This window comes from Barbus barbus (genome assembly GCF_936440315.1).
Source record: "Barbus barbus genome assembly, chromosome: 11".
Classification (NCBI taxonomy): Eukaryota; Metazoa; Chordata; class Actinopteri; order Cypriniformes; family Cyprinidae; genus Barbus; species Barbus barbus.
The window spans coordinates 2,268,340-2,291,187 of NC_136739.1; the positions used below are offsets into that span (position 1 = coordinate 2,268,340).

The 22,848-nt window shown below is 37.4% G+C and overlaps 2 protein-coding genes across 9 annotated transcripts in view; both read left to right on the top strand.

Moving 5' to 3' along the window:
* Nucleotides 1–937: 937 nt before the first annotated feature.
* LOC306876993 (transmembrane protein 237A-like) lies at nt 938–6,734 on the top strand. 2 transcript variants are annotated; one of them, XM_079428496.1, is made up of 12 exons: nt 938–1,110; nt 1,945–1,981; nt 2,186–2,257; nt 2,565–2,684; nt 2,775–2,865; nt 2,958–3,115; nt 3,631–3,748; nt 3,911–4,102; nt 4,824–4,897; nt 5,756–5,843; nt 5,994–6,115; nt 6,230–6,734. In XM_079428496.1, exons 3-12 carry the CDS (start codon nt 2,191–2,193, stop codon nt 6,295–6,297), a joined length of 1,098 nt encoding a protein of 365 aa, XP_079284622.1. In that variant the 5' UTR covers nt 938–1,110; nt 1,945–1,981; nt 2,186–2,190; the 3' UTR covers nt 6,298–6,734. The 2 variants fall into 2 exon arrangements, 1 of the variants encoding a protein (XP_079284622.1); XR_013784861.1 differs by having other exon boundaries at nt 1,016–1,110; nt 5,980–6,115; nt 6,230–6,425.
* A 1,178-nt stretch (nt 6,735–7,912) lies between these two features.
* The window catches only part of LOC306876886 (abl interactor 2-like), a 32,421-nt gene continuing 17,485 nt past the window's right edge, over nt 7,913–22,848 (top strand). For 6 of the 7 annotated variants that reach the window (XM_079428333.1, XM_079428334.1, XM_079428328.1 and 3 more), the window contains exon 1: nt 7,928–8,065. In XM_079428333.1, coding sequence (XP_079284459.1) covers nt 7,949–8,065 — 117 coding nt within the window. In that variant the 5' untranslated portion in view covers nt 7,928–7,948. Of the gene's footprint in view, nt 8,066–22,848 lie in introns of all 7 variants that reach the window. The other variant, XM_079428331.1, reaches the window with a different exon arrangement.

Below are 22,848 nucleotides of genomic sequence, written 5' to 3' on the forward strand. Positions count from 1 at the left end.
AATTGTTTTCTTGTCATATTGTTTAAGGCAGCAGAATGTCTTGCAGGTCAAGGGGTTGAATAATTTTGACACTTTTAAAGTGTTAATGGTTATTTTTCCAAACTTGTTTTTAATCTTCAAAACTATAGGATGGAGGGAAATTATTTATTTATTTATTGCGCATTAAAAAAATACCAAAAACATCTTAACACATCTTAAAGACATTTTTGAATCTGCCATCATTCATTAAGCATTTTATATATTGTCATATCATATGTGACCCTGGACCACAAAACCAATATAAGTCGCTGGGGTATATTTGTAGCAATAGCCAAAAATACATAGCATGGGTCAAAATTGTCGATTTTTCTTTTATGCCAAAAATCATTAGAATATCATGTTCCATGAAGATATTTTGTAAATTGCCTACCATAAATATATCAAAACTTAATTTTTGATTAGTAATATGCATGGCTAAGTACTTCATTTGAACAACTTTAAAGGAGATTTTCTCAATATTTAGATTTTTTTGCACCCTCAGATTCCAGATTTTCAAATAGTTGTATCTCAGACAAATATTGTCCTATCATAACAAACCATACATCAATGGAAAGATTATTTATTCAGATTTCAGATGATTCAAAATAAAATAAAAAACTATTATGACTGGCTTTGTGGTCCAGGGTCACATATTGTATTAGCTAACAAATTATGTTGGCATCCTACCAGTGTCTGTCTGTCTATCTAGAGAGAGAGAGAGAGAGAGAAATGAATCCCTTTTCAAAATAAATCTATGTTTTGAAATGTAGCACTGAGTGCACTTATTATTTTCACTTTGTTTGTGTATGTGCTTTTTATATATAAAAAAAGAAAGAATTAAACATGCAGGATAAATGTGTATGATGTAAGAGCTGTAGTTAATGGTGTGTAGATAAGGGGTTTGTCATGGTGTGTGTGTGTGTGTGTGTGGTTCTTTCATGCCACACTAATTCCCTCCTTGGCAGATGCAGGTCTGTGAGGATTAAACCCAGGATTAGACCGCCTGAAGACACAGCCAAGACTCTCCTCATCTCACACCAGCAGCTCCTGCGCCACGACTCCAGCCAGACAAGAATGGGAAGAAAACAAACGGTAAATTATGCCACACAGGATTATAGCAGATCCTTAGCATCAGTCATTTAAGATAAGCAGCGTGACCTTTGACTGATATGTGGTCAAGATAAAGACAAAGAGCACTGGATTTCTGAGCCTTAGCCTACTAAACCTAATGTGTAAAATTCATGTATTTTTGTTTTGAGCTGTGTAGAATATTAGTTATAAATTTATATTATATGATCTGAATGGTAATATAAAACTGTATTGTACTGACTTTTACACATGATAGACTTTCACTGAAGTCCCATTTTTCAAATTTACCATTCATCTCCTTAACATATGAAAGTTATTTATCTGCTGGACTCTTGTCTTGTGTATGTAGTGTCATATGTGTTTACATAATTACTGTGTGACCATGTGATCTGTTTATAATCTGGTATAACCAGACATTGCACTGGACGTGATCACAATTGACTTAAACTCGCATGGTCTGGATAAACTGTTACTAAAATAACAGATATCTCTTACTTGATAGATTGATTGATAGATGTTTGAGAGACAGATCTGTTATTTTATGTAATAATAATTTCTTAATTATTAATTTCTATTTACAGTATTTGTATGTTTCTCGTTAGTGATTTTGCTTACTGTCTTTGACTTGCTAAGTGTTTAAAAGTGAGAGCTTGAGTCAAGCAGAAAGAATCCGTGTTGTTTACCTTACTGGCCTCATAATCTTCTCTCAGTAAAGTGCTATATCCAGCATAAGGCTAATTTAAAGCTACACGCGCACTGTATGCTCACACAAACACTCCACACTGTCTTCCAGCTGAAAGAAGTGAGTCTCATTTTCTTTGTTTTGTTTCCATTCAGTCCTGATTTTCGGGTGTGTGACGTCAAGACGCCAGCGGTCAGTTATCCTTGTTGAACATCTGAACAGGAAATTTTAATAAAATTATATTATTTGGCTTACCTTTAGTAACCCCAAAGCCTGTAATAGTTTCTGTTGTACTTGGATTTCTAATCTGATCTAATAATTGCTAATATATTGAAAATTCTGATTCTGATAAAGGACTAGTGTAACTGTACTGTCCTATTTCTACCTTTCACACAGACAAAATGCCAAGTGTCAAACCCAAGAAAAAGAAAATCAAAAAGGAGATCAATGAAGTCGAGGAACCACAAGGTAATTGCACTTAAAATGCCTTATTTGATTTGAACAAGATCGCATTTTTTATCTATTATCTGTCAAACACTAGTGATATTGTATCATATACTGTACCTTATTATGTGTTTGCTGCTGGGCAAATACATTCTTATGAAGGCTATTTAAGTGTAGTCCATTGGTGTAACAGCTACTTCTGCAGGTAGCCAGTGGAATAGTTCAAATACCCACACAAAACTGCACATATTTAGTAGTTGCTTCTTTTCTTTCATGTATAAAAATGTAGAATCTTGCAGCATTTGTCTCTATAATACCCAATAAACAACAGCAGGGCCCGAGCCAGCTCTAGAAATGGAGGATCTGGAGAGCCGCAGAGAACCGCTGACCCCTGAGCCTCAGGACAATCCACCACAGAAGAAGAAGAAGAAAAAGAAGGCACATGCTTTTGGTAAATAACTTATGTTAATGATATTCGCATTTCATTTATGGATGTTACTTCTTTTAAGTTTAATTGTTCTTGATTTCATTGTTTTAAAAGATGAGAGTGAACAACAAGACTTTCCAAATGGAGATGTTCAAGAGCCTCATACAGATGATGAAGAAGTCACCAGAAAAAGCAAGAGAAAAAGGTGAGAGTACATGCATCTAAATGAAGTAGTTTCATAGAAGTTGTGATTGTATTACATTTTTTACTGAGAATAATGTGCACTTCTTTATGAAGGAAGGCTAAGATGATGGAAAACCAGTCTCATAATGAGCTCGGCGTGGAGGAGGATGACATCATCACTGATGTGCACGCACCCATATGTCAGCGCTCTCTATTCTCAGCCCCTCTGGGCCACAGTCATCCAATCGGAAAAGTGTTTGTAGAAAAGAACCGTGAGTTTCATGTTATATATATATATATGTAATGATACTATCATTATACATAAATATACTGTATGCTAACAATGTTATATTGGCCACACTTTATTTTAAGGTCCAATTCTCGCTATTAACATACCATTAATTACAACTTTTGCCTCAATAAACTCCTAATTGGCTGCTTATTAATGGTTAGTAAGGATGTTGTTACGTTTAGTGATGTAGAATATGGTCATGCAGAATATGCTCTTTATAAGTACTAATAAACAGCTAACATGTTAATAATAGACATGCTAATAAGCAACTATTTAACAATGAGAATTGGTCCCTATAATTGTTGCCAGTGTATTAGTTATTAAATCCTTAATGTCTAAAAAAATCTCATATTTTGTATTATCGCAGATCCTATATTTATAGATCTGATTTATGTCAAAGACATATATACAGTATATATATATATGCGGTATTATGACAAGTATATTATATATAAATGTAGCCACTAAAATAGGATAAATATACCTCTGTCCCAGGCCGCTTCCAGGCGACTGATCGTTTGAATTTGTCCCGTGACCATATGGAGGACTACATGGAAGTCAGGCCTGTGTGGAATACACGAGATGTCGCCATGAGGGTCCACAGCGGCTTCATGTGGGTTTTGGTTGGGAGATGATCTCAAATGGTCTAACAGCTTTCATGAGTTTGTCTAGTACTCATCATGACCGTGACCTTTTCATGTGGTTTTCTATTTGGAGCTTGTTGATTGTTATGTGTTGGACTCGACTGTTGAAATGGTTGTTGTTTTTGGTGTAGGATCATTGGACTGTTCTCTCATGGGTTTCTGGCTGGATATGCGGTGTGGAATATCATTGTTGTGTATGTGTTAGCTGGAGAGCAGATGACCACTCTACATAACCTCCTCCAGCAGTACCACGGTCTGGCTTACCCAGCACAGTCTCTGCTCTACCTCCTGCTGGCCATCAGCACCGTGTCTGCCTTTGACAGGTGTGTGGACGCATAGTAAGAACACAAGTGTCAATATAAGCATAAACAATACATAATCATACTCAAAGCATTAAAATTGTATTTCAGTGAGCAAATATATTGATTCCAGTTCAATAAACAAGTGCTTTTGCTGGGGATCCCCATACATTTTTGTCAGCTCATCCCCTTTGATATTGAGATTTTAAGTTAATATTTCAATACTTTAACAATATTTTTGCATGATCATGGTTCTTGGGTTATGGCAAGAAGGGATACAGCTACGGCCGGAAACTAATAATAAATTACATTTTCTACCTATTAGATTGTGCTTTATTAATGTCTACACCTACCCCAACCCTAAACCTATCCCTTTCAAAAACAGTAATTATTGTTGTACAGTGTGACAAAAATTACACTATATTGATGTGCGCAAGCCCAGTAGCTGCAGCTGTATCCCTTCTAGCCTTAACCTGGTTCTTGCATGTCAGTTAATGGTTATTTTAAAGTAATTTGTTTTCATTTTACATTTTTGTGATTTAATTATTTTTATTAAATTTTCATCAGCCCACTATGTGTTTGCAAATCCCAGTTTGGGAAAATCTGCACTAAGATTGAATCCCTGACTTACAAGACAACCGATAAGAGAATGTTGCAGAACTATCTGTTGTATAATTTTTTTGATTTGAGTGTTTGGAAATGTGGCTCATGTCATTTGACAAAATAAATGTTCTCTTTACATCAGGGTGAATCTGGCCAAAGCCTCCATGGCTCTTCGAGGATTTCTCACTCTTGATCCAGCGGCTCTTGCTTCCTTCTGTGAGTGAAAATCTATACACTTTATCAACACAACACTTACCTCTGCACAGGGTTATTATAATTAAAGGAATAGTTCACCAAAAAAGGAAAATTTGATGTTTATCTGCTTACCCCCAGGGCATCCAAGATGTAGGTGACTTTGTTTCTTCAGTAGAACACAAACAAAGATTTTTAACTCAAACCGAGTCTGTCAGTCATATAATGGCAGTCAATGGGAGCCACGGCTTTGAGAGTAAAAAAAACACACACAGACAAAACCAAATGAAACCCTGCGGCTCGTGACGATACATTGAGGTCTTAAGAGCTCACGTCACACACCGGCTGTTGTGAACACGCTCAGGACAGTTGGACACTGCGGTGGATCAGAGGTAAAAAATTATATAAATATTATTCAGTTTCTTGCACAGACCAATTGTTTTGTGTCTTAAGACCTCAATGTATCATCACGAGCCGCAGGGTTTAATTTGGTTTTGTCTGTGTATGTTTTTTTTACTCTCAAAGGCGTGAGTCCCATTGACTGCCATTATATGACTGACAGACTGCAAAAAATTAAAAAGTAAAAAATCTTTGTTTGTGTTCTACTGAAGAAACAAAGTCACCTACATCTTGGATGCCCTGGGGGTAAGCAGATAATCATCAAATTTTCATTTTTGGGTGAACTATCACTTTAACTATATAGACATTTTAATGACTAATAATTACAAAAGCACACACACAACAAAATTACTTAAACATAGAGTAAAATTAAAACAAAAATATAAACAAATTCAAAATATTAATAAAAAACTCAAGACTAAAATAGCACTTCCTGACGACACAAAGATATTTTTAGTAAACCTCCTGTGATTTTTGTCCTAGTATACTTTGCTGCTCTCATCCTGTCTCTGAGCCAACAGATGACCAGTGATCGTATACATCTCTACCCCACCGCCAATGAAACGCTTTGGTGAGTTTGTCCAGCTATAGGCGTAATGTAATCCAACATAATATCCTTAAAACAGTATTGCAACAATCAACATATCCTTCTGTAAGTGAAACTGATCTGTAGCACAAGGTTGAATACTTCACTAAATCACACGCAGTGATTGTTGTTTAGGCCCCCGGGTTCAGAACATCAGATTCTACAGCCCTGGATTGTGGTAAACCTGGTGGTAGCTCTTCTGGTTGGTCTGGCCTGGGTGTTTGTTGCCACACGACCAGACATGGACTACACTGAAGGTAAGTAGATCTATACAGAATGCATGTGTGTCTTTTCCTCTTCATGTGTCTATTGTCACTTATCTTATTCCTCTATAGTCCACATCCTAACATAAGTACTGTCTTTACTGTCAGAGTTTTTAATGGCGATGGAGGTGGAGGAGTATCCACGTCACGATGAGAAAAATGAGCTGGCGACCTGAAACACTGATACATGATTTACATTTAGCAATGATCAGAAATTAACATTGTTTTGTGTATTACTTTGTTATTGAGCTTGTTATATACTGTAGATAATAACTATGTAAACATATAAATAAACATTTTTGTTAAATTTCCTGTTTCCCTTTTTTTTTGATCTTGTAAGTGTGTATATTTTAGAAGTACGACTAAAATAGTCCTGTGGTGTGTTGAATTCTTCTTTTTTTTTTTACAACAGATTTTTCATGTCTGTGGATTCATAAGAACTGAATTTATAATATAATTATTCAACAATATGTTGTTTAAATAGCTACTTTTATCAGAAGTATTGTTTTGCATACTTCAGGTATCACTTGCAGTTTGTAAATTGCTTCGGATAAAAGCTACTAAAAGTGTGTGCTAAATTAATAAATGCAAATAAATGTAGGACACTCCTGTCGATCACTTGATGTTTTATGTCAAATACACCCCTTTACAACTAAATGCATGATTAAAGAGCATGCATACACAAACACAAGTCATAGCACAAATCGATTTTTAATTCTGTTATTTCTAGAGATTAAAGGAGTGAAATAATTCCTGGTGATAACTGTAACGTTATGACAACACAGGGGGCGCAGTTACCAAAGGAATGCGAGACAGAAAAGTTCATTTTTTCAGTAGATGAAGAGTAATGCATTCTTTCAGCATATAGTATGTGTGATAATTCATTAGAATTAAATATACGTTATTGTTGTCAGGAAAAAAACGAGGAATGAGAGGAAGAAATACATAGTGATAAAGGATAGTTTATCTGCTGCTTCATGATTATTAATAACAGTGTCAAACATTGTTATTATATCATACTGTAATGCTTTGATCGCTGGTTAAATCAACCCCAAAATAAAATAAATATTGTGTAACTTTTAATTCATACACACTATTTATCAATTTTTTTTTTAACTTATGCTTACCAAGGCTGCATTTATTTGATCAATATTAATATCTCATATTGATACATTTTAAAATAACTCAAGAAACATTTGCTGAATATTTTTTGTAGAAACTAAGATACACTACCATTCAAAAGTTTGAGGTATATTTTATACATTCATTTTATTAGTTGAAAAATGACAATAAAATGTCTATTTCAATTAGATTCTGTTCTTCTGAAATTTCATCACAGTTTCTATGAAATTATTAAGCAGCTGATTTATAATAATAACCATTAATAACTGATAACTGTGCACAATATCCGCATTATAGATTGAAAGACACTTTGCCATCGCAGGAATAATTCACATTTAAAAATATCTTACAGTAATGTTTGTAATAATATTTCAGATATTATGGTATGATGATATATTATTATTCTATTGCATCGCTACGAAAACACGCTTTTGGAACCTAATTTAAAATAATAATAATTTGAATTATTACAAACTTTTAACCAATAGTGTATATTTTCATATTTAAATGTAGAATATGGTATGGTTATGGAATATATGCTAATGTTAAATGATATTATATTATATGCGCAACGTCACTAATCTAATACGCAATCTCTTGAGCATAGTAGGATTGGTGAACGCGCTTCCATGGCTTTCCCCAAACTCTGCGGGAGGTGAAGCCGCTGTACTTCCTGTCGCTGGTTGCGCGAGGAGGGATGTAAAGATGGCGGAGCTGCAGATGCTGCTGGAGGAGGAAATCCCAGCGGGTCGCAGAGCGTTACTGGACAGCTTCACCAACCTTGAAAGAGTCGCCGAATACTGCGAAAGTAACTACGTACAGGTGAGCGGGCGAAGCGTTGCGCATAGCTGGAGCGGATGTGTGGAGACGGAGCTGTTAGTGTCTATGTGCAGGCTGTTGATCATCTGTTGAAGCTGAGCACCAACTACTAAATGCATGCATGCAACCTCTGCGTTCCCTTGTTGAGATCAGCCGGGAAAGTTTATAGCACTCTAAGGTGAGGCTGGGAACTAAGCGAACATTACTTTGCGAGAGATTTGCAGGGATTGTAGCGCATCGATATAGTGATTACATGAACTTTCTTCTGTTTCTCCACGCGAGAGTAACTGACAGACTGCTACAGGCTCATTGGAAGTGATGATATATTGATATATTGATTAACATATATTGATGTCATTGCAGGTTTATTGAACTCAGATTTTCTGTAAAGTGTAAATCACTTTGTATTGTGCTTGAACACTCATGTCAGTCGTGATCAGGAATTGTTTAATATTTGGCACACTTGTCATATCTGCATTGAATTACATGTTAATGCACTAAAATGAATGTTTTAGTGCAGTGATGCACACTAGGGTCAGTTTTAGGGGTCTACCATTATAGTTTATTTTTGATGGATGATGCCGTATTTTAGCAGGGTGAATGGTTGATATAGAGCACATATGCTAAATTGAATGTAAATAGCATACCATTACACCATCTTTAAGTTATATACATATATATTGATATCAAATGATTAATTGCATCCATAATAAAAGTTTGTTTACATATGTGTGTGTACTGTATATTTATGTATATATATAAAACGTGTGTGTATCTATCTATAAGAAAAATATATTACATTTATATATATAAAATATTTGTTTATTTATAATATAAATTATACACATAGATAAAATGGATATAAACATGTAAATACTTTTAATGCATGTATGTATTTATGTACATAATAAATATACACAGTGCACACACAATATTATGTAGACATACATTTTTATTATGGATGCAATTAATGATGATTAATCGTTTGACAACTAATTTAAAGATGTATAACACTGCCGTTTATATTTAACATCATATTTAGTATGTGCATGGGAAATTATATTAAAATTTAAAAAATGTTGTTTAGTACATGCTCACTTTTCTGACTTAAATCACTGTGTTTTCCAAAAGCATCACTAGCCAACTGTGTTCACAAGTTACATTGAACTATATTGGTAATGATGGAACTTGCCACCATTGCGTTTGGAAACATCCCCTGATTAGTATAACTCAAACAGCACCTCGTTAGTGACCATTTGGAGCTCTATAGGTAGCAGTTGTGTGCTTGATACAAATAACGATATTTACATGAAGCATATTTGCTAACAGCAAACACTACTGAAGTCAATTGCGAGTAGTCCCTACTACTTTAGTAGTGTTTGCTGTTAATGGTGTGATACTCATAAAAATCATAAATTTGCATGCATACAGATATTATCTAAAATAGTCCATTTACACAGCTGTTCAAAAGTTCAGGTTGATAAGATATTTTAATGTTTTTGAAAGAAATCTCTTATGCTCACCAAGGCTGCATTTATTTGATCAAAATGCAGCAAAAACAGTAATATTGTGAAATAGTATCATCTTCTATTTGAATATATTTTTAAATATAATATTATATCTCTTTGTTGAAATTCCAACAGCCATTACTCCAGTCTTCAGTGTCATGTGATCCTTCAGGATTTATTCTAATATGCAGATTTTCAGTGGAAACCTTCGTTTTCAGGAATAGAAAGTTTAAAAGAACAGCATTTGTTTGTAATATTATAAATATATTTCCTGTCACTTAATTGTGTCTTTTTAAAAAACATTAAAAAAATTATTGATGCTTAATGTTTGCCATCTGGGATGGGTTTTTTTTTTTCAACTGAGCTTGTTGCATTGCGTTATGGGATTGTCTTTGTAAACAATACATGCAGTGGTGTCGTGAATTTGAATGAACAATTTTAGTAAGTGGCGTAAATTTGATGCCTCCTATCCTTGAAGAGATGAGTGAATAGCCAGTAAAAATAAGAAACAAACAAAGTACAAACATGGATAAATAGAACAATTTTACAAATAAGATAAGGAATTAAATATCGATTCATCTTGTTCAAAAATATGTTTTGTTTTTGATGAGCATGAGCAGTATTTATAGTCTGCTGCCCCTTTAAGACCTGATGCATGGATCCAATGTAATGCTACACATCCGATTTCTTTCTCAGCTTTCTTTCTCGTTCATAACAGACTGCATTTACCAGAATTATTGCCGAGATCGGTATTTTGTCATAATTTTATGCGTCTATGTATCAGTTCAAAGGCAAGGAGTGAAGGAGATACGAAAGAGGATTCAGGTGTTCGCACGCAGTCTGAAACACACCTGTCTGCGTGTGCACGCTTTGTGTGTGAACATAGAAAACAGCGTTCAATTTAACCTTTTCTTACACTGGAATGGTTTAAAATCACTTGTGTGTGTAAACGCATACAAATAAACTTTTACTCTATTATGGTTAAATTTAGCAATTAATCTGTGGATCACATGTGTGCCGAACCATGGGTTTGGTCCGTGTGGATCTATGATCCGTTCAACCACTAGTCCCTATCATGCCTAAAAATGCTATTCTAAGGTAGCTCATAGGTTTTGGACCAGAGCTTGAAAGGAAGGATAAGGAAGGAGGAGTCAGGGTTATGTGCTTGTGTAGATTATTATCTCTGTTAATTAAAGAGATGTCAGACTCATCACATCAGTTGCTTATCTTTATCAGCAAAATCATATGCTTGCTTTCATTCCCTCAAGCAAGCTTTCCGGGCCTGCATGTCAGATTTGAGTCTGTGAACATCAGCTAAGTGTCAGTGCTTGGATTATAGAGAGAAAGATGGAGATGACAAGCCTGTGGGAAGTTTTTCACGTGTTTAAGGTGTGTGCTATTGTATTCATTCCAGGTCATTCCAGCTTGTTTCGATTATCTCTTGCTGAGGAGAGTCCCAGTTGTAATTGGATCCATGTTTGGATGTGAAATGAGTGGTCCGCTCTGAATTCTAATGGAATCTTGGAAGCTGGGGACGCCCTTCCAGAATGTTTGTTTTAATGGTAGCCATGGAGATAATGTGATACACACTTTTCTCCTGGCTTCTATTCCAAGTTGAGAAGACGCAGAGTTTTACATATTCCCCTGAGAAGATGGTTTGGCAAAAGACAGCAGGGCTCGCTAAATGTCTAAATCCCAGGTAGCCCTTCGGGCAGGTACTCTTCAGATTTTGGTAGCCTGAATTTTTTTAACTAGCCCAAATAATTTTTTTTTTTTTTTTTTTTTTTTTTTTTAAATATAGAAAGTCAGATAGGAGTCTAATCGTCAATCAAAATATTTTCAATACACAAATATCAACAAATACAAAGGAAGGAATTTGATTTCACTATTTTACAATACCCATTTTAAGAGCTGCACAAGTAAAATGAACACCGTATGAGCGGGGTTGGACAACGTCTATGCTAACATGCAGTATTAAGCCATAAAATGACATGATTTACAGTTCAGATACAGGATTTCACAAAATCTTATACAACAGCATTTCAGCCTTAGACCATTTTTATGAAAAAGGATAAATCAAGCATATAAATTATTATATTAAATTAAAATGAATAAATATTACCGTCTAATTGTTTAGATTTTTAGAAGGCACATTAACTTCTTTCTCATTTACAACTCTGTGTTTGCTGCTTAAAAACAATGGTCGATATTTGCATTTATCTGACCATACAAGAAAGGCTAATTGGAAATGCCAATTCATCTTCTGCTACGAGGTGGCGCTTCAGGAGCGGCTTAATATAGCGGCTTCCAGAACACATCGCGCTCATAAACGCTGCTTTATCAGGCATTATAGGTCAGATGAAATGAAAATGCCACCAACACGTTTCTGAAGACAGTCGGTTCCCTTCAGATACATTCACATAAATACATCCGTGTCGTGTTTTGATTTGAAACGTGCAGCGCTCATATTTATTCAATGACATCATTGCCTTTTGAAGTTTAATCCAGCTGTATCGCCATTCTCGTCTTTCCCTCCCCAACTGTAAGACCTCTTGAAATTATAATTAAGACATTTCTTATACCATTTAACATATTTAAAACTGTGTATGGCATTGCACTGCATTGCAACAATACTGAGTTTACAGACCTTCAGGGTTTCCAAGGGTCCTTACAAAGTTTCTTAAAGGTCATAAAAAGTTGTAACTTTCGTTGTGAAGAGGTTTTAAAGGGATAGTTCACCACAGAATGAAAATTTGTTGTTAATTTCCAAGATGTAGATAATTTTTCTTGAGTAGAACAGTACTTGATGATTCATAAAATGCAAGTCAGCAGCTGCCTGTTGCCATTGGCAATGCTACAACGCCACTGCTTTGGAGCATGTCAAATTTAGGGCAAAACACGCCAATAAAAACGATGTTTATACTCTGCGTTATATCATCTTCTTTTCACAGCGATTGGTTGTCGCCCAGTGTTTTTCGCTCAATATTTTCATAAAGTTGAGGAATGACCAAACTTTTTGCCACTCTCAGCGCTTTTCCCCAGCCTGTTTAATAAAGTATCTAGGATACACTATATATTTTGAGATTGTGTGGGTTTGTTCTGAATGTGGAGGTCTTTAAAAGGTCTTAAAGTCTTGAATTTAATATTAAAAACTCTGCAGATTCCCTGTTCTTGATCTCGATAATGATGACAGTCCTAACCACGCAGCCTTTGTACTCTGCTCTTTTCAGTAGATCATAAACTGGCCATTGATGTATCAGTAATAGCCGATCATTTTCAGTGCTATTTTTCTCAGAGCGTTTTGTACAACGTATCATGCTGCGCTCGTTAGCAGCAGGACAGTCATTCCAGAAGGAGCCGTAATTAGACCGTAAACATGATGGATGCAGAAATGGTGTCTGTGCCACATGACAATTGAACATGATTGAAAGACGTCAAAATGAAGTGTGTTAAAAGTGGTTTTCTGCCCATGCTCGCTCTAGTGGGGGTGGACCGGTTGAAACTGTCTGTAATAAACCCTCAGATTTATCTTCTCGGAGTGTGTGATTGAATTATTTATTCACAGAATGGGTCTGTGTATGTTGAACTGCACTGGATGTACTATGACCAGGATATTATCACAGAGGATAGTTTGTCAAGTCGATGCCAGACTGAGTCTTGGAGAAGAATGCCTCTCCTTTTATGGACTGGATGGCAGTTGCTTTCTTTCATCTCCTGGCACTAGGACTCTTTTCTTTGAGGGTAAACTCTGTGACTACTTGCTGGAGAAAAAATATTCGCTTTGTTCGTCTGCTTTTTTTCTTTTCTGTGTATTGTGTGTTCTCAGGTGATAAACCAGTCAAAGTAAAGTTCTTTGCTTACAAGATGCTTGAGATAAACAAATCCCCTTTGTGTGTTCCTTCAGATAAATTCCTGTAGGCTCCTCTGAGGTAGGGCTGGGCGATAAATCGATTTTATCGATTAACTTGAATGTGTAGTTTACGTCGATCTGTTTGAATGAAAATCGGTTTTCTCTTTAACATCCGCCGATGCTCCCCTTTAGGCTCCCGTAGTTCCGAATAAGCTCCGCCCTCCCCCGCGCATTCGCCATATAGGGTTTGGCTAATAGACGATAGACATCAAGATCTTAAAGGCCTAACGTTATTTCGCTTTTTTATGCGTACGCTAGCGTATGCGTACAGTCGAAGGCAGCCTTTCAAAGAATACTCCATTTGAAGTTGTACGCGAACGCGCTCTTCAACCATGTTCAGTGTCTGCTCTATTTTTCCCGGTTAAGTCATGACTGATAACAATTTTTAACTCTTAAACCAAAGCTGAGCTGTCTCATACCCTCTCGCCCTCACAAGCGCTTGTCAATGTGAGCGTCTGTTGTTGCAGTCTCAGCTATTTTGATGTCCGTCTCTTTAGTTTCGTTTTCAACTGTTAAACAACGGCCCGTAACAGTGTTGCCACCATGTGCAAAAACTGATTACTGTTAAATAACTTCAGTGCGCATGTGCGTCCCCCCCCGCAATCCGCTGCATCCCAATACCGTGTACGGTAAGAAAATTACGTGTACTACGGAACTCCTTAAATGGAATAAATACGAGATGGGAGAATACTTTCTCTCACAGTTTTATCATTGGGTAATTGTATATAAAATTGCGGGCATCAATGATTATGCCTGGCTTTGAAACTGCTTTTAAATGCACGATAGCTTTTTAGTTTCACTTTCACTTTCGAGATTCGCGATCGCATGCACTGTTTATTCTATGGAGCGGCAGTACTTACCACACATTTTACAAGATCAGATGTTTGTCAGTGGTGCTGAGGATCTGCAAACTATTCGTCATCGTCCCGCCAAAAAACAACCAACAGTCACTGATATTTAATGCTGTTGAATGTTTTGTTTGCACTTTGCACTTTATCATAACTACCTCCTATCTACTGAATAGCAAGATGTTAAACTTGTGTTCAAAGAAAACTTATCAAAAAGGGTCACGTAATCTTATGTTTTATGTTATATTACATTAAGTTACATTTTCACTTTTTACAGTGGCAGGGCCTGCCATCTTGTCTTTTTGGCTTGTTGTTTCTGAACTCACTTTAACCCCAAGAGGGAAATTCAGATCAAATCCCAGCAGGTAAAATCAAAACAAAATAAAGTTAAAACTTGTTTTGAACAATTTCTTTGTCATCGGCAGATTGATTTTAAGTAGGGGGGGAAAAAATCTATTTAAATCTTAAATCTGATATTTTGTAAAAATTGGGGATTTTTTTTCTTAGTCCATATCACCCTACTCTGAGGCAAATAACTGATGTGGATACAATATGTTGTGCAAACACATACTAGAGTCATTTGTTTATCATATAATTTTTTTTAAACAATCTCAGGGAAGCTTTTCAGTTCTTAGTCATCTTGATTGCATCATTAATGGCAATGAGGCATTTAGAGTGTTAATCAGATGTTTGTTGCCATTTGGGAAAAGTACAGCGAGGCCCATATTTCACGTTTTAGTGTGCAGTTATTCACCATCTGAGAGTGATTGCATCTCAGAAGATGGAGGAGCTGTGTCCAGGCTCAGCAGTCAGCTCTTTCTGTCTCCTCCTCCTCCACACTCTGTGCTTCACCCCTCTTGTGAATTTAGTGAGATGTAAAAGAGGCAAGCAGGCGTTTCTTTTGTGAATTGTCCTCCAGCTTCATGGTGCAGTGCTGCCCTCTCCTCAGGCCAGAGAAACCAGACAACCAACTAGGTCAGATTAATAGACAGAGTGTCAGGGACAGGCAGGCAAACACTGGCTAGAGAGAGAGCAAGAGACACAAACACACACACACACACACACACACACATGCACACAGAAAGAAAGTGACAGAGATGGTAAGAAGTAGAGAATGAGACTGTGATGGAGGGAGTGCTGAAGTGAAACTGTCTGTTGTCAGGATTTGTAAGAGTCCACAGCTGTTTGATACGTGACCTGTTATATAGAATGTGCTCCTCTGTTGTAACTGATGTCTGTGATATTGACTCGTTCATAGGAGCTGTTGTGCCTTACATTTTACAGATTTGTCTGGAGCAGTGCTGTCTTATGGTAAGCTCGCACTACAGGACTTTTGGCTGGTTTTTGCTGTTGCATACAGATTTTTCAAGGTCTGCAACAAAACCCCTGGATCGCAGCCAAATTGGTGCTCGTTGCGGTCGCTGAAGTTTAAGTATGAGCAGGTCAGCAACGGGATCCAAACCCATCTTGAGGCGTCACAGACGCTATGATATTTTCAAACCTGTTTGATATTATCGCCACCTGATCTTGTAGTGTGAGTGTCGCGATAACAAGGTGGAACTAATCCAGCCAATCGCAGTGCAGATGGTCCCCCCCATTTCCGGTTCATGTTAAAGTCGCTTCATGATCTTGAATTTCATGAAACATTTTGTCAGTCAATATGGTGGTGAGGTTTTGTTTTTGTGAGGAGAATGTGTATTGTGTTATGTGTCTGGTGTGTGTGTGTGCATACAGGAGGCTGTGCCGTATATATCCACCACTATCAGCCAGACACTTTGCTCATGTGTAGCACAGCTCACTGTGTTCCAGGTCAATTAACTCTGTTTAATGATGGTTTCATTAAATCCCTGTTTCCCCGACAACAGATGCAGTAATTATACAGCCACTGGCACCTGTCCTGTACTTATTTTAATCCCTGTGCAGTTCATGTATTTTCTGTTTTCCAAAATGACACAGATCACATAAACTCTTGCTCCTGAAGCCACACACTGCTTTCCACATGCCTTTTTCTCTCTCTGTGTGAGTCTTTGTCATCAGACCGGCTGCAGTCTGACGTACTGACAGGCAGCAGTTATGGTGACATGAGCCATAATTCTCCTGCAGTACAGAGAGAACCTCGTACTGGTAGACAGATGCTGATATTTCTCATCTTGGCCGGTTCTGCATTGATATCCTGGTGAAGATGAAAGAGAGATGAGTCTGTGTGTGTAGGAGGAGAGACGATGTGGGCTGCTTTGATTCTTGGTTTAGTCTTCCACATCTGCGATACATCCGTGACTGCATGTTCACATGACAACGCATCAGTGTTGTTTTCAGACTCTAGCAAACTCATAAGTAGTCAAACTATCCATTTAAAGCATTAGATATATTGAAACTTATGTTTCTATGTTGCAATTATGAGATGTAGGTGCTGTGGCTGGTTCTCAGGGCATTGCTAAGGCAATTAAAGATTGATAAACCATCACTGGGTGGATGCTAGATGCTTACTGGCCCAAGTCAAGAGTCCACCCCAACTCTCAATAGCCATATAAACACACACTGCAGCCAGATGTGATCATGCAATGTAAGCCTATAGTTTTTTTTCTCTCATTTTATTGGTCACCAAGTTAAAAAAAAAAACTTTCCAATCACTTAGAAAGGTAGTAGTCAATGTCAGAAGTGTCTGGTCCTGCTCCATCCGATTGTTCTTGGAAGTTTTTAGTTTCTAGTGATCTTGTAAAGGCCCTAGTTAGCGGGTTCAGGGGTTAGATTCATGCAATCACATTTTTAATACGCTGTGTATTTTAAATAGTTAATTTTAAGGAGCTTGATTCAAGATGGAGTGGTCTGTTGCATTTAATTGCACTCCATCTTTCTTGTGCTCTCTCTGGAATAGATGTGTGTGTGCTGCTGAGATTTTAGACCAGTTGGAGGTTATCCTTACTTTTAAGAAGTTATTTATGAGTTTTGTTTAATAAAACGGCGCCGGAGTGAAGGACATCTGGGAAGATCGTGTCCTGGGTGCACAGGGTCTTTGCAGAGAAACATACGGAGTAGAGGTGGTGGGAGTGTTAGTAGCGTGCTGTATACTTACCCCGGACTTGTGAGCATCAGCCCGGGATGTTTCCAGCGCGGCTCTCCGCTCACAGCTGGGCCTGCTTCTCCACCAGGTCGCGGATCTGCTTCTCCACGGCCTCCAGCTCCAGCTGCACCGAATGCAGCTCGAATGTGTCCTCACCTGCACTCAAAGGTAGACACAAATCCGCCATTTAAGCAAGTAACAGTGAAACAATGGTAATGTGTGTGAATAGAGTATTAGCAATCTAAGCGAGATTAGCAGCAGCCACGCTGCCGATGCTAACGGGCTATAAGCTAATAGCAGACTTGAGAAATCAAAATAAAAATAGTGATAACAAGGCGCTCCGATTGGTTTTGTTTTAGAATGCTATAGGGGATATATTCACACGTTATAGAAATGAAAATGATAGTGTATAAAATAGTTTTTAAGATAGAAAATAGACGATAAAGAACCAATTTGATGGAGCTCAAACTCAAAACACGCAGTCACAAATCAGCGCATGCGTAGACCAGGTCCCGTCCCATCCTTTGACAGTGATTATTGCTTCAGCTCATCTGTAAGGTTCATTGCTTTCAGTTGAGCTGTGCCACAGTCACGCTTCAGAAAAGTGTAGTCACGTCGATAGCGTCACCAGCGGTCTGACACCCTGTTTGAAAAGCTCTTACTGTTGAAAGAGGTCTCTGGTGAGGCGTCCGATGAAAAGAACTGTGAGCTCTGTGCATTAGCATGTGTCATCAGCGTCACGTGTTCATTTTCAGTGTGTAATTATTTGAGTCATCACTGAAAAATCAGTGTGTCCTTCTTCTGTGGTCAGTGCTGTGAGCACACAGCTGAACAGTCATTAATGGGCACGCTACCGTGTAATTACCCACAACCCCTGCCTCCATTTGTGTGCGATTTGAAACCAAGAGATGTCCTGTGTGGTTCAGTGGGCCTGCCGGTAAATGACTCCTGTACCTGCTCTCTTTTCATTTCAGACAAAAGCAGCTGAAACAATGAGCAGACATTCGCCTCTCCCAAACCTGCCCTGCAGACCCACGTCAGTTCAGGGGTCACACACACACTTTATTATTTTAATAATACACCTGTTTGAATTATATGATGATAATTCCCTCCCTCCTCATAGGAAAGATAACTGTTTATTGAGCTGCACAAAAAAACAAGCATGCAGAGTGACCATCATAGGCTGATTCATAAGCATTTGACTCACTGAACTACCAATATTTACATTTAGTGATGCCTGACTCAAACGTTTTATGTATTTAAGGTTCACAAATCATTGTATTATCACTGACTGATTAATTAACATAAAAAAAAAAAAAAAAAAAAAACTCACTGAAGCCAAGAAAACAGTAAGCAATTAAAAAGAACAAGAAACTAATTACAAGCAGGACAAAAAAACAGGAACAAAAAAACTACAGTAGAACAAATAAAAAAAAGTAATGTTTAAAGTAATCAAATGTGTAAAAACGCTGCATATTCTTCACTATGTAAATTAAATATACATTTCTTCTTAAAGTTTCAAAAGTGACTTAGTCGAGTAGTGAGATTTTCTCTTTTATTGTTTGATTAAGATGAATGAAAGACAGCAGGAATATTAGACTGCTGTCATTTTAAGAGCTTTCTGGTTTAAATGTGTTTTCTTTCTCCGCTGTTTGCTTTCATTTAAGACCTAAATTACTGTGGTTACGAGGATACTTGCAAAGATGGGTATTTTGACACATACAAGTGTATTTAACCATTCAAGGCCTATAAAGCAGAAAAAATAACTCCGTTGAGCAATGTTTTATTGCTGAGTTATGAAATTACATTATGTACAGCCTTCATGCAGTGTGTGCATTGTAAATGCTGCAAGTTAGCCTAATGCCTCACTAGGGATGGGTATCGTTTACATTTTATCGATACTGTTATCGAAACTATTTGGTGCAAAAAGATATGTGAAAAGTTGTTGAAAATTTCAAGTTATTTTATTACTGCTGAACTTTAGGAACTGTATTAAAGTTCTTCAGTCAGGAGCAGGGAGTTATTTTTCTCTTTATGTTTTATTTTGTTAACATTAAAGGAATAGTTCACCCATAAATGAAAATGGTCATTTACTCACTCTCAAGTTATGAGTTGAATGAATGAGTCTCTGAATGAGTTTCCTTCTCCTGTTAAAAGGGTCATATGATGCTTTTTTTAAAGATCATTATTTTTTGTGTATTTGGTGTAACAGAATATGTTGACATGATTTATTGATCAAAAAACATTATTTTTCAAATACTGTACATTATTGTAGGTCCTCTATGCCCCGCCTCTCTCAAACGCTTCGTTTTCTTCTGACAAGTGCAGTCTGTCCTCGGAGAACAATCGGTTTGGAGGGTGGATCCAAACATCTACCTCGGCCAGAGGAAAAGCCCACATACAACATGGGTTGTCACACCCCTGACCTTAAGACATGGGTCTGCCAAGAATCCCTGTAATAAACGCGCAAGACAATTAGCACTCAAACAATCACATCTCTCCCAAAACTTCAGGACCTAAGGCAACGGCCAGGAGAGTAAAAGAAAAGTACATTTTGTACTTTTCTTTTGTACAGTGTGTCAGCTACAACGTTATCTAATCCTCTGACATGTCGAATGTCATGGGAATGAGCCTGCAAAAAAAGGACCAACGGATACGCCTTTGATTCGGGCAGAATTGTGTGAATAAAGTGCTTTGATTTCTATAACAATTTGTACTGAAAAAAGTGCTGTGCTAATACATTTGGGAACTGCATGGGATTTATTTCTTTTGCTTGGTATTTTGACTGCCAACCTGACATTAATTTGGAGCATGTTCTGAGATGTTTTGATTTTTTTTCATTGTGTGTTTTAATGAGTTTCTACTTAAATGCGTAGGTGGGATAATTGAGTGGCTGTTCTCTGTGGCTCTGTTCACCTGAGCATCTCTATATGAGCTGTTGTGAGGGAGGCGTTTCCTCTCCAGACGCTGCTGCTCATAGTGTTGAAGGGTCAGCTCTGTGTGGGACGGTCTCTCCTCCTCCACTCTCTCTGCTCAGATGCAGCTGTGATGTTATCAGTGTGGGTCAGCGCACTGCATCAGCGTATTAGTGTCAGTGTGTCGTTGTGTGTCCTGGGGGAGGATGGGCCATCCTGGCCTACATGCCTGCCCACTGCAAGCCCACTTCTGGGCCTGCAGCATTTCAGTGCATTAAATGCATTCAGTGGTGCAAATCATTATGTGAGAAGTTCATCCATGCGACTGAATGATTTCTTTTTTGTCACGTGTTTGGTCGCTTATTAACTGCACTGTTTCAATGCAGCATGAGATTCATGTAAGTTTAGATGAGCAGGTGAAGTATTTACTGACAAATTGATTTATTAGCTAGGACGATGCAGTATCTTCTCTTTTTGATGTTGCATCAGCTGATAACTGTGGAAGAAATTATCAAAGAAATGGGCCGGATTTTGACGCAAATCTCATGATTTAATTCTGATTCACAAGCTTTCGATTCAATATTCGATTCGATATGGATTATTTTGGATATATATCAGGTGCAGTATATGCCAAATTTTCTCAAGAACAAAAAATTAACTAGTTTATGGTCACCGAACGTGTTTTATTCTGAGGTAAGTTAAATGACATTACATGACATTTATTTACAAGCTATTATATTGACGTCTTTGCGTGGTTGAAACACTGATTGAGAGATCACATGAGACGGGATATGGATTTCAGCAAGTTGTGCTCTTTTCAGATCAGACGTTCATTCATGTTTATTTCATGCTTAAACCGGTATTGAAGTGGAGGAGTTGATTACAGACTCAATTGAGGGCTGAATTGAGGCTCTACAACAATTTGTTACTCGACATTAAACAGCGCCAACGGATAAAACGGATAGTTCTGGTCCTTGATTCTGATTGGTTGAGCTGCATTCGAAGCTGTTGAAAATTACAAACATACACCTTTGCAGGGCTCTAGGCTGCGACCATTTTTTTGAGAATGTGCGAGTAAAAATTTGATGTGGTCGCACTTGTGCGAGTGCATGGTCTGCGCTGCTCCAAAGCATCTGCCTCATATAACGTGCGCTGCCGAGCCGCGGCACATTGTAGCAGGAGTCAGATTTCACTGATCACATGAAGAGAGGCGCTTTCAGCGCGAGCGCTTCGTGAGTAGAGCCTGGTTTATACTCGCTGCGTGAACATGTTGGTATTCTTGTAGAAATAAACATGCAAGTCCTGTCAGCGACAGCCAGTTTAGTTTGAATTTTCTTTGTTTTTGTTTTGAAAACCCTGTTATCTTTGCTGTTTACCTCACGTTACGCTATGGGTATAATTATAATTTTATACATTATTATTTATTTGATTCCTCAGTGTTTGCTCAGTCGGTATGTAATACAGCATGTGATGTGTCCTGCCATGCCTAGTCTTATTTGTTTTTGTTAATAAAGGTTATGTAAGCTAGTTTGTCATTGTAACGTACTGTTTTCTTGTAGTTGTGCTTTTTAATTAAGAATAACAATGAATCCATCTTTTGTTTTAGTCTTAAAAAGTGAAAGGTGTATAGATATAAGCAAAACAGACAATTATCTTTACTTGTGAAATGTGACACCAAGTTCGCGAATTTGAAAGTGAAAGCGCACGAAAAAAGGAATTCCTGATCACAAAATTTAAATCACAAATAATACTGAACGAACTAAATACTAAAGAACGGGTTGAATGTTGAACACTTTCGTTACCATATAACTATAAACGTTGATAAAAGTTCATCAGCATGCATTGATTAACCAAATTATGTGCTCGTGAGACCAACTGAGAAAGTTGGTTGCAAAAGTGCGACCAGTGGGAAGAATGAGTCTGGAGCCCTGCTTTATGTCTGTTTTTTGCTCAGCAACCACTTTGTTGCAACCACAACCATTTCTGAGGAACTACATTGTTTGGTGGAAGAATAATGTTTATATTAATATCATTACACTTCATTTGTTCTGTTTTATTTTGTGAAACCTTACTACGTATATGGAATAACCATTTTATAAAACCAATAGTCCCCAAGAAGCCGTGGTTTACAGTGAATTTATAACAGCTAAGGGGGTTTTAGGCTTCGCATTGTGCCTAACAATGCCCCTTAGCTGTTATAAATTCACTGTAAACCACGACTTCTTGGGGCTTATTGCTTTAATATTCTTTGAATACTGCAATAAAATGGACAGAATTTCAAATCCGAGTTTTATGTCAAAAGTAACAAAGCACAAGTAGCTTATTGTGATTTATTGGATGAGAGGTGCACTACAATGTTTCCTTCATTAACTGAAAACAGGCTAGACTGATCGATTCTTGGAAATTAAGAATCAATATTGTTTTGTGAAAATGAAAATTTTCAGCCCTATTAGCCATCATATGTCATGATTAGGGGTCGACCGATATTGGTATTTTGACAGCCGATGCCAATATCTAGGATGGCCGATATAAAGCCGATATAAT